This window comes from Petaurus breviceps, unplaced genomic scaffold (genome assembly GCF_028583685.1).
Source record: "Petaurus breviceps papuanus isolate PSGF00001 unplaced genomic scaffold, PetGlider_PUasm1.0 40, whole genome shotgun sequence".
Taxonomy (NCBI): domain Eukaryota; kingdom Metazoa; phylum Chordata; class Mammalia; order Diprotodontia; family Petauridae; genus Petaurus; species Petaurus breviceps.
Window position 1 is genome coordinate 8,586,834 of NW_027186315.1, and position 13,488 is coordinate 8,600,321.

Below are 13,488 nucleotides of genomic sequence, written 5' to 3' on the forward strand. Positions count from 1 at the left end.
AAGCTTTCAAAGCCACCAAAGTGGTCAGATCCTTGACAAAAGTTTGATTATTGGTCTGATTTCTCCCAATTCCTGACCTGGGTTTGGATCTGAGCAACTTGACTCGCTTGTTCCATTTGGAGTTTCAATAGACTGCTGTTGGACTCTAGTTATCAACTACCTGGAAAGATTTTTTCAAGTTCAGAGTGAAAAATGTGCAGAATCCCCTTTGTACCTATATTTCTGTAACTGGTTATCCCTCTTCCAGCTTCAGATTGGAATCTGAAGGGATCTGATTGGAACTGGGGATTCAGTAATCTCTAAAATCCCTTCCATACCATTGATAGATGATAGAGATAGTAATAAACATACAATATTCCAGGCACTGCGGTAAGTTTTGGAAATGGGTAAAAAAAGCAAGTAGGAACTGCATTCCCCACCCTCAAGAAAGCCACCTTCCAATGAAGGATGGCAATGCATAAAAGGGGAAAGGGAAAGTGGGGGTAGGTCTCCATTCTTTAGATTTGTTTGGAGCTGGTGACTAGAAAATGATTCAGGATCTTGGTGGAAAAAATCTCACCTGTTATATCCTAGCCTATTTCCAGAAAAGTTCCCATGTGGAGGAAATGGGTATAATGCCCTGAGTGCATGTGGCATGGTTTGGAGGTGGTGGTCAAGGAATTAGTATGTTTAATATCAAAGCACCAAATTACTGATCATTTGTCTAATATGAAAAAGTTATCTTGTTGTAAGTTTAATTACCATTCTGATGGCCACCCACTCTGTGTGTTTAATTAAATACTGAAATGTCTTGGAATAAGTGAGAATTTTTTATACAAATGGGATTGCCTATTTTCCATATGTTGGCAAGTGAATATATTTAAATCCCATTGATTCATTGTCCACTTCTTTAACTTTATTCAAACAGGGTCATACAACTATATTTTTAAAGGAAGGAAGTTTTGGATTAGTTCAACATTTTGCTTTTACAAAGGAAAAGAAAAATTCTGATCAAATAATCTCAAGGTATTTGCCCAAGGTCACACAGTTAGTAAGCAATACAGGTAGAAACTTATCCCTGGTTTGTTATTTCCAAGTCCAGATCTCGTTTCACTGTGCCAGGACTGAATGAAATAATTAAGTTTAAAAAATATATGCTGTCTCCTTTTAAAAGGTAGAATGCTTCTTGAGGCGAATTTTAAAATTTTGACTTGAGATTCATTTCTTCCCCCAATCAATAAGTATTTGTTAAACATAACAGATAACAATAAAACAGTCTCTGTATTCAAGGAGTTTATAAATTATTAAGAGGGAAATACTCATTTATAAAATTAAGAACAGGAGAAATAGAAAGTATGTATGATGTAAAGAAAAGGTGATTTTTGGGGAGTGGGATAAGGTTGTGATTTATAAAAGGCTTCATATTGGAAGTAACATTGGAGTTGTTTTGAGGGAAGTTAGAGATTTTGTGTAGTAGAGTTGAGGAGGGAATATATTTTAAGCATAGGGAACTGCCTGGGCAAAAGGCTTAAAGGGAGGAGAAGGAGTGCTACACATGAGGGATGGCAAGTTAATATGTTTGCCTGCACCACTGAATACATGAAAGGAAATAATGTGTGATGGGATTGAAAAGACAGGTAAGAGACATTTTGTAAATCCAATGGAGATTCATATTTGTCCAGGAAACACTAGGAGGTCACAATATTTTCTTAAATAGGGGAGTGGCACAGCCACAATTGACTTTCATAAATCAGGGAAATAACTTAGTAGACTTTTGTAATTGCATAGGACAGAAGTGATAAGGGTCTAAACTGGGGTTATGACCTTATGAGCAGAAAGGAGAAGCATATGGAGAAATACTATATAGGTAGAATCAACAAGACTTGGAGATTGATTGTGGGAGAGAGCAATGAACTAAAGATAACTCTGAATTTTCAAATTCATGATGGTATAATGATGCTCATTTTTTTCAACAACAGAAATTAACATGTTCTTTATACTGTCAAAAATCACTTCAATTTCCATAGGTGAATGTATATACTAATATAGTATGAGAAAAAATTGATTCCTAGGTGCAGTAATCTTTAGTATATTTGCAGTTAATGATCTGAATGATGAAAGAGAACGTGTGTATCTATCTATCTATCTGCAATGTCTATAAATGAACAAACAGATTTTAGCATGCTTAATTAAGTTTATTAGTCATGCTAATAGTGAATTCCAACTCAGTTAATAATATTGCATGTGTAATGTTCTGAAGAAAGTTAAAAATACCAAAAGTACCAAATTTTTCATGTATGATTCAAAAGTATTGTCTATCAAGATAACAATTAATTTTACAGATAAATCAGGTACAGGGAGAGAATGATGTATAATGGTGATGAGCACATTAAAACATAGGAGTCAAAATTGGGGGAAATGCACAGTTAATTAAAACCAAAGAAAATTCAGTATGTGCATATACATAATAAAGCAGGCTGTTGCATACCTATAAATGTATGCATATATTTATGCAACACATATACATATATATGTACACATATATATATATAAGCAGTAGCACAATTAATTATAAATGATTGTCAAGTAAAAGTTAATTTGGTATAGCTGATTAGTCTGATGGGAAGGAAAAAAAAGTGGAGTGGAAATTATGGCAGAAAGAAAACTAAAAGCAACCTTGAACCAAGGATATACAGCCAATATTGAGGGGGAAAAAAACAAGCACAGTATTAAGCTGAAGTGAAAAATAGATTGTATAAAGTAAATAGCAATTTTCCCATTATTTCCCCACTGTACATCTTTACCAGAGTTCTCTGTCTATTTCTCCTCTCCACAGCAAAAGAAAGTCAGAGAGAACTTGGAAGACATTCAGAGGAGAGCTATAAAGATGATTATAAGTTTAGGACCATCATAGGAATTTTATGGAGAAGAGTGGAGTAGAAAAGCTTGAGAGATGATTTAATAATTCTTCAACCTTATGAAAGACTCTTATGTAGGAAATAATAGGCCCATAATTTCTGAGAACAAAATAAGGGTATGTAGTTTAGCCCAGAAAAGAAAGGCTTAGGCTAAATACTATGAAAACATTTCAAGGAATCAGAATGTCACTTTAAAAAAAGCATTCATCCATTCAAAGAATTTTTATGGACACTGCTGTAATATTGTAATATATAACAGCACTACAGGGAATACAAAACACATAATGCCCTTTTCTCAAAGCCTTGTCCCCAAAGAATATGCAAATGATGTAATGATACTATATGATTTCACCATGCAGCTTCAGAAGTGGTACCTCTAATGATTGTACCTCAAAGGAGGAGAAAGAGCATTTTTATAAAGGGTGTAATTGATCTGTTGGGAACTCAGGAATGTAAATTTACATCTCATGCTCAATGGTAACCTTCCTAGCTATAGTTCACATAACACAAAGTGACTATCCAGACTGTGAAAATGTTACCTGCCTTCATTTTGTCTTGACCTAGGACATGCCAACTATATCCAAGAATTATTGGGAAGCTGGTCAATTTTGCCAAAATGACACACTTATCCTGTGTGAATCCTAAGCATTTAGCCTTAAAGTACAAAGAGAACCAATATCCTTTGTGAATGAAGACTAGATAAACAGATACCTATCTATGCACAAATGAGCAATCAAATAAGGACACCCACAAATAAAGGTAACTTGCTCTGTGGTTATAATTATGGATTCATCAGGATCAGTCATTAGTTATTTCTGTCTACATTTGCCTCTTCTTTCCTTTGAATGAGAGGCCTTATCTGACCAAACTGATTCAATTGCAAACTGAGGGTTACAACTGAAAGAAGCAGGTAATTATGTTGGTAAATTTTTAACAATTAGGTGGGAAATGTTCTCAGGAATGTACTTTTGAGCTTAATCTGCACCATTGACATTTGTTCTGTCACTTTCTCGAGTAGACAACCAACAATACAATATAAATCAAGCCCAAATTTGTAACATTAAGAATATTATGAAGGCAATTGGAACTGGCATACTTCTACTTGGAGTTAATGTTCTCCTACCCCATCCCCTATTAATTAACTCTTTCAAGGTTAATCCGGTAGCAAATGACAGAAGTAGAGATCACAGAACCTTAAGTACAGGATATCAATGGAATGGAAGGGATATTAGAGATTACTGAATGCAGCCTTTTCATGTTACAGCTGAAGAAACTGAGGCTTAGAGAAATTAAGTTATTTGTCCAGCTTCACACACCTAGTAAGTGTTTGAGCTTAATGATTTGAACCAAGGCTGAATATCTTAACTCTGTTTGCTTCAGTTCTTCATCCATAAAATAAACTTAAGAAGGAATTAGCAAATCCTTTTTCTTTACTGCCAAACCAGTATCCTTACCAAGAAAAGCCCAAATAGGGTCAAGAGTCAGCCATGATTGATAAAGGACTAAACAACAACTTCCTAATTCTGAGTCTAACACTCTACCCATGATGGGATCTTCCACCAAAGTTTTCTAATTCACAGCTTGTCCTTTTTCCATTGTACCACACTGCCCTGGTTTTCAGGTTAAATTGAAAAATAACAAAAATAACAGTAGAGAATTAAAGTGATAGGTTTGATAAGAATTGGATTTGAGAAATTAGAAAACAGAAAATTTGACAGCATTGTGGCGCTATAAATGTGGAAGAGGTAAAAGTCAAAATAATTCTGAGTTTCCAAATTTGGGCAATTGAAAGAATGCTTAGTTCATTATGTATATTACACAAAATAGGCTTATATACTTAGCTCCCCAGAGCTTCTTCATAAATATGAAATTAAGAGAATGTTAGCCCATGTTCAGCAAGACTTAGAAGAATTAAATCATAGACAAATTCAGCCCTTTATTGTGTCAAAATATTATCTTATTGGTATGCTTCCATTGTTTAAATTATTATTATTATTATTTTAAAGAAATCGGGGTTAAGTAACTTGCTCAAGGTTACACGGTCAGTTATTTCTGGTTGTGGTGCTAAGTATCTGAGCCCAGATTTGATCCCCAGGTCATGCCGACACTGGAGCTGGTGCTCTTACTCACTGTGCTACCTGGCTCCCCCTGTTTAAATTATTTTAAAATAAATGTACTATTATTAAAATGTATTAAGGGGTTATGAAATCACTGTGTATATTTATGTATTAGATTTTCATCTAAAAAATGCAAATTCAATTTGACCAGTTGAGGTTTAGAAATAGAAGCAGTGACAATAACAAAAGCAACCACAGACACTATATGTAGCCCCCATTCTTGTTTTTAAAAAAAAACTGTAAAAAGTTCCTCATGGACTATCAAAAAACTACTGTTTAGATGTTGCGGCTTTTTTTTTTCAGTTTGTTTTTTTAGTACTTGTGAGACTATACTATATTTAGAGTGAATAATCATGTCAAATTCTGATCACAAAATGTACATATGATTCACAGGGAATTTTCTTCATTATAAAATTTGAAGTATGAGGTTTTTCAAATATGAAATTGTATTGCTTGGATGTATTTTTTAAATTATCATCATTTCACAGCACAGCAAAGTCTCAGCTATAGAAGACTTATATGTAGATAACTCTTTAAAAAGATAAGTTTTATCAGAAAATGGCACTCAGAATGTTAACACTACATACAAAGAAAACCCAGAAGACTTTAGGTCCATTTTGTCATACATTCAAATTAAATGAAATCCTTTGTCTTTTATCACCGAGTCTATATAATGCATTGTGCTCTTTTTATTCTCCAAGTATTAAATCCTAAGATTTGTTTTAATAGGAGGGTTTACTTCTGTCATGTTATATTTCCTCTGATGAGTGTGATACTCTCTTTTGCTATTTATTATACCCTAGGGAACTACAGTTTCAATCATTACTCTTGTTTCTGCAATCACTTTGCATTAGCCTGTGGGGCATCTTGATAAAAAGCAAAATGAAAAATACTGGATTACTTGTAAATTAAGTTGAGGGATAGCACGGAAATAGAAGCAACATGATTTAATGATATAAACCAGTATTTTAGATAAAAATGAAGCTTTCTTTGAGCATATGTGAACATCTACATTTAAACAAAAAAGTAAGGAAATTTGTTTGCTTTCAAAAAAGATTCATTGATACCATATGTGATAACATGTGTCATAACATATTACTGCCACATGCAATATCATATCTATTGATGAATGAAAGCAGCTATTTGCTGAAGAGTAGCCTTTGAGCTACTTCTCTGCATAGCTTCTGCTTGGCCAGATGTTTTTTTTTTCCTTCCTCATAATAATACCTTGATTTAACCTATGTTCTTCTCCATTACATTTTTTTCCCCAATGCTTGAACTCACTGCTACTATATCTAGCAGATAAACCCTTTTCTTGACCCCATGGACATCGATTGATTTCTAGATGTTTTGAACTATGGTCCTGTGTGTTAGTAACATTGCCTCTGACCCTCAAACAGTTTTAACAATCTGGGACCTATTCCCCTTTTACCATGGAGTTGATCTTAGACATTAGGGTAAATAAGTTTCCCTCTAACCTTTCCTTGGCCTTCAGTCAGAGATAAGTAGAACGTGATTCATTGCTTTGCTAGTGGATTACATTATAATTCTTTAATTCTTTACTTAGGATAATTGGACAGTATCCTTCCTTAATGCATTTAAAATATCATACACTCATTAAGATTTTGGTTTAAATGTAGAATTTGGGGAGTGTACCTATCACATAGAGTAAAGATACACCTTTATGCCATTACAATAATAAACATATAATTATATGTAATCACATACTTCTAGAAGTAAAATGTAACTTTAAAGTTATCTAACCTTGCTCCTATCTTAAATATGATTTTTATAAACTATCTTATAGAAGGGGTTTTGGGGAAAGATCAATTAAAGAAAACTGATTTGTTTAATTTTTTTTCTATATATAATTTGAAAGGATTTAGTTACATTTGTTTTTCTTTCATTCATATATAGGTCAGCAGGTAATTGCTGTTTTCAAAAGAAATCATTACCACATGAAATAAGAACCATTTTTCCAATAACTACTGTGTTAAATAAATGAACTCTGAACTTAAATGTGAGGGGACATGTAACTATTCATGTTTTCAACTGACGGTATATTTATTCTGTTTATTTTTGAAGATTGGGAAATATGAATAAAATAATGATTAACTGTTGGAAACGAATTGGATACCCTATCTACTAGAAACTCATCAAAAGGCAGTCCAGGAAAACATTGCTACTCTCCCATCAACCACATCGTGACCTGTCAGCAATTGGATCACTATGACAATATACCGAGTTTTACTATTATTTCTGCTCTGGGTGTGCCTGCCAAATTTCTCCTCTACAGAGATGTTGTTTAGAAGGACTTCTGAGCCCCAAACAAAAGTTGTAAAACCACGCACAGCAGGGAGAGATGGAAAAGTGCTGCACCGTCAAAAACGTGGTTGGATGTGGAATCAATTTTTCTTACTTGAAGAATATACAGGATCTGATTATCAATATGTAGGAAAGGTAAGTTTAAACTTAAATGAATAATCTTTCTATCCTTTGCTTACACATTTATCTAAAAAATATTTCTGTTTACCCAAGCTGTAGTTTTCTTAAAGATTTGTTGTTGTTTTCTCTACATTGCCTTAATCTTACATATTTTCATGATAAATACAGATAGATACATTTTGTTAATAAAAATGCAAAATCATGTTAATGTCAGTATTTTGATCAGCATTACGGACACTGGATCAGTGCTTAGCAGTGTGCTACTCATACACTAGATGTTCAGCAAATGTTTAAAGAATTAATGCATCAGCAGATATGAAATGGGATACAAATGGTTATTGCAGTGGACAGAGCACTGGGCTGGAAGTAAGGAAGACCTGAGTTTAAATCCAGCCTCATAACTTATTAGCTGTATGACCTTGAACAAGTCACTTAACCCTGTTTGTTTCAATTTTCCCATCTATAAAAGGAGTTGGAGGAGGAAATGGCAACTCACTCCAGTATCTTTGCCAAGAAAACCCCAAATAAGATTGCAAAGATTAAGAAACAACTGAAACAGCAATATAATATTGCTTGAGTGGTTATTTTGAGGAATTTAAAAGCACTTTGAAATGTTAACTATTTTGTAAAAAGCAAACTAACTTTTATAACTGGATTTTGTACATGTCTTCTATGAAAAATTATCATTATCTCCAGAGTCTGGATTGAGGGGAGTCCTCAAAAATTATAAGACAAAGAAGTATATGATATTTCACATGCATAGTATAAACAAAATCCTTGAATGATTCATAGAAGGAAGAGATGGTTTCTGTTTGGAAGACTTTATAAACGAGTTAACACATGGTCTTGAAGGAAATGGTATGATGTTCACAAAGCCAGAGAATCTTGGAAGCTCTGTATTGCTTGCCAATGACACAAAGACTTAGAGGTGAGAGAGCTAATGCATCATTTGGTAAAAATAGAATAGTCTGGTGTAAAGACAACATTAATCATGTATTCAGTGAGGCACAGTGTCAGATTTGGGTTCAGAGGAGTTACATGATCAAAATGGCATTTTAGGAGAATTGTACTGGCAATGATCAGGATAGAAAAGAGAGAATAGAGTCTGTGTTCTTGACATCTGATAATATGGATCTGTGCTATGTCAATTGCAATGAAAATGGGAAAGAAAGGTCTGGATATGACAAACACAGAAGAGTAAGAATTTATATAACTTTAAATACCAATAATTTATTATTATTTTTCTAACATCACCTAAATTTTCTACTGTGATTTTGTTTGCTTGTAACTTGTTTGTATTGCATGAAGTTTAGGGTGCTGACTTTTTCCCCCTGAACTAGGAAAAGGAAATATGTTTGATTAAAGTAAGATTGTTAACCCTTTTTGAGTTGTTTTCCTTTAGAAAAGCAGATCAAAGAAACTGTGCTAGCAGCCATCCTGGGTATGCTAGGGTGCTTGCTGCTACACATGGGAAAGTCAATTATTCCTGATTGCCTCCAAAGCAACAAAACAAAAACTAACAAACAAACAAAAAATCTAGTTCAGGAGAGTTGTGTTATTTTTTTTTCTTCTTTGTATGGTTTACGATCAATGTGTTGTGGAAATTTTTCCCAGAAATCGAATTAAGACTATGAAGATCAGGCTCCTTTATGAAAACGGTCCAAAACTGCCATGGGTTGTCAGACTCCTTCCTCAATTCTGCTTTTCTCCTAACTCTCAACTTATCAGAGTTCTTAAAAATTCTTAAGTACAGATTTGGAAGTAGAAGTGCTCCCACAACAATTAACACCATTAAACCCTCCAGAAGTTGATCAGAGGGTTACATGCCAGAAATTGAAATTTTCTAAATCAAAAAGGTGAAGTGGAGAAATCATCATTGAAGGTACTATGTCAAAACGGCACTCCAGATACTGACTTGGAGGACTAGGGCAGCCCTCATCTCCAGTTCACTGGGAAGTATGTGTGTGTGTGTGTGTGTGTGTGTGTGTGTGTGTGTGTGTGTGTGCGTGCGTGCGTGCACAGAGTATTTTCCTTAAAACCAGGACTATCATTGGTCATTGTTTATATCCCCAAAATTTAGCATAATGCCAAGAACATAGTTAGTACATAAGTGTTTTTGGACTGAATGACTCCCTAACGTGGATACTGATTTACCATGTAAACACTCATTTGGAGAAGTCGTTGCTGCCAAATGTTGGAATTGAAATGAATGGGGAAAACTGATTATTTTCTTATTTTAAATTTTCTAGAATTGACAGAAATAGTTCTCATTAGAGTTGCTACAGTGTATAGTCATAATTTAGGAGTTTAATAAAGATTTAGACCACCATAAGGAATATGATATGAAATTAGAACAAATGAAAAAGATTTTCCAGTCATGTGAACTGCTTATGGTTAGAATGCAGTTACATTGGATCTGGTAACATTGTTTAATAACTCTCTTGAAATGCTTAGCAACCCAGAAATACCGAAAGCATTTGTTAACAGTAATAGAAAAGAATACTGATGTGACCCAGGGAAAGATCAAAGTAGGGTGGGGTAATTATCTGGTACTGGAAAAGGAGTCATTGAAATGGTTGATTATGTGATATAGGTTGGGTAGAAAGTAAGTGAAACTAGAAGGGGGTAAGGTAAAGGCAGGGAGCAAAACAGTTTTAACAAGAATTTCTTCACATGAAAAATAAGGGGGTTGGAATGGATTATAAACATTTGGTTAGATAGAAAATAAGAAACCCATGGTCAGAGAGGAAAAGCATGAAATCCAGGACATTAAGGATAAACAATTTCTAGTGTTAGACCCATTTCTCTTTCAGTCTTTTATTTTCAATCATTTTTGACCCCATTTGGAATTTTCTTGGCAAAGATATTGAAGTGGTTTGCCATTTCGTTCTTCATCTCATTTTACAGATTAGGAAACTGAGGGAAAAAGGGTTAAGTGACTCTCCCAGGGTCACACAGTTAGTGTGTGTCTGAGTAAGTGTCTGAGGCCAGATTTGGATTCAGGAAGATGATGAGACTTTCTGACTCTAGGCCCACCACCTGGTTGCTCTATATTTGTGCTATTTGCCTAAGTGAGGAATGCCAAATGGAGACTTGCTTCCTCCTTGGTGGTAAGTTGTGCATGACTAATCTATAATAACTCCTAGTACTCAATATTGAAAAATGATATAGAAGTTTTCAATCTATCCCTGTTTGATGCTCTAGCAAAATAGATGAGACTAGAATCTTATAGCTGAAAAAGGACTTAAAATATCTAGTCCTACTCCTTTATTTTTCATGTGAGGAAACTTAGCGATTACCATTGGGTCAGGAATACCCTGGACACTTATTCAAGAGACATTCCAACAATATCCCAGTTGTGTGGTAGTAGATTCCAGGGGTGAAAGAATCCTGGGAGAGAATTACTCTGGGAATATGAGAAGTGGGGTGGGGTGGGAGGATCAATTTCTTCTTTTGCCCACACTGACCAGGTGACAACATTAGCAACTTTGAAAAGGTTGGTAGATACAGAATTTACCTCAGAGTTGGTAACAGCAATCATGAAACAGCAGTGGCTAATGAGAATATCTACTTTGGAACTGAGAGACAGGGACAAATAAGCAAAGGGCTCTGAAAAAGGAGCTTTATAACTCAGAGTCCTGCAATTATAGCTAATGGAGTTTTATGAAGAATTCACAAAGGGATAAAAAGGTTTCTCATAATGAGGAACTAGGAATTCAGTATTTGTCCATTCACTATTTAATTTTGTTTGTGTTCTCCCCAGGGAATTTATGTGTGAACAGGGAGAATAAGTCCCCAGTTTGGAGAGATATTACCTGCTGAGTTAATGAATGTTCTAAAATAAAATTAATTTGACTGATAATCATTTCAGAACATATTGGTGATGGCTAATAAATGACAACACTAGAAACCTAGACACTTGGGAATGGCCCCTTGAAACCTGAAATGATAGTCAGCTGCCATCTAGAGACTGTGCACAGTACTTAGAATGAAGATGGGGGAAATTATCTTACCTGGAATGATTATTGTAAGGATAAAATAAAATAATATATAAATAATATATATGACATTCATAAAGAGCTTTGAAATCCTTAAGGCACTACATAAACTTGAGATGTTGTTGCTGATGATATATTTATTGTTAAAGATTTTCCCAATATCTAATTTTTGTATTAGAGCAGAAATAGAAGAATGATCTATCCTTTCAATCAAGTTACCCATTCAGTAAAAGTTCAATTGAAAAATGAAATATGTGTTTTTTTTAATACTTGTTCTAAAATTTCCTTCTCAAAATTCAATTTTCATGCTCCCACAACATAACAGACATGTCCCTGTTTAGATGTCTTTCTTTCTTTCTCTGTATTATAGACACCTGCTGATGTGTCTTTTTATAAAGAGAGAATATGGAGAAAATAGACAACTGCATGTATTTTTTGATTGTGTCATGATTTGTCTAAGTGCAGGTTGCACTTCATTCCATTTAGCTATAAAAGGTTTTGAGGAAATGAAATTGAAATTGAGCTCAGAATAAAATACACAGTTTGATTTATTGAGGTGGAGGATGTTTTTGTTCATTATATTCCATAAGCATACAATTTTTCTTTTTTGCCCATATCTGAAACTAATAGAGGTCATATATGTATTAAATAGTTTGAGCACCTGACAAGGAATTCATTTAAAAATATATTCATAGAGGTGTCATTACATCTTACAAAGTTTATGTGAAAATGGGAAAAAAAGAAAATGAAGTGTTATAAAAGTTTTTTTTTTAAGTAATGCTAAAATCATGCGATTGAATAAATTGGGAGATGTTGAAGCTCATTTTGTATTATTCCTTAGTTTGAGTGCATTATCTTTATCTATTCATTTATTGGTCAGTCTATTCATTCATTCTTTTTGTTTTTGCCATGAATAAAAATTGTCCACAGGTGAGAAGAAAAAAATTAATGGAGCTCTAAGTGTCAGGCAAGCAATTTTCTAGCTTGATTCATGCATCCCTGGCTTCAGAGAGTTGGGGGTGGGGGTGGAGGGAAATACAGCAACCAGAAATAGTTGTACCTTTCAGCACAGGGAAAATAGCACCTTTTCTTCTGAAACCAATGTTTTCCTGTTTGGTTTGCAGTAAACCTGACTCAGGGAGGTTTTAGGGAAGTGTAGTTTGGTCCAACAATTTTGTCCAGAAATATGAAGAGCTGATACCCTCCAACTTATGTGAAGAAATTTAGACAATCTCCATCAGAGACTTCTTCAGTTCTTTATTAGACACCATGTATTTTTTTCAGTACTTCTCTAGATAGTTATTTTTATTCGTGCTATTTATTCAATATATATCTTTGGATAACATTCACCTACATAAAATTCTCATTTCTGACCATGAAGATAATCTAAAATATAACTACAAAACAAAAATTACACAAAGATTCCTTATGAGTATCATAGATAAAAAATTAGTAATAGGAAGAAAGGCCACATTCCTTACACCAAATACAGGGATTTAAAATTAGACAAAGGGTTTTTGTAACCAATTTTGGGCTTATGAATAAATGTTCCTTATCTCCATAAGCACATAGTTGTATAAATGCATGTATATGTACATATATCTATATATAGTATATAAAATATTTAAAATACTTTGAGAACTTAAAATGCTATATAGGTATGAGATACTGCTATCATAATTGTTAATATCATATACTACATTATATTAATATTGATACATATAAATTTGACTACATTGAGTCATCTCTGCCACACAAAAACACACGTGTATAGATATATATGTATGTGATGTTTATATACACATATATCCTCTCTCTCGAGTTCAAAAAACCTTAGTGTAGTTTGAAGCTATCATTTAAATTGTGCATACATGCATATATAAATCTATACATATATATGTATATACTCTAATGAATATCCACATGCATATATACATACATATAACAATCCATTGAAAAGTGTCACTAATTTTTATCTGCTGCAATATATATATATATATATATATATATATATATATATATATATATATA

General features: G+C 33.7%; 1 protein-coding gene across 2 annotated transcripts in view; it reads left to right on the forward strand.

The window, feature by feature from the left end:
* Positions 1-13,488, forward strand: part of LOC138170909 (cadherin-10) — a 313,250-nt gene that overhangs the window by 80,514 nt on the left and 219,248 nt on the right. For both annotated transcript variants that reach the window (XM_069100370.1, XM_069100369.1), the window contains one exon: positions 7,100-7,474. In XM_069100370.1, the coding sequence (XP_068956471.1) occupies positions 7,244-7,474 (231 nt within the window). In that variant the 5' untranslated portion in view covers positions 7,100-7,243. The remainder of the gene's footprint in view (positions 1-7,099; positions 7,475-13,488) is intronic.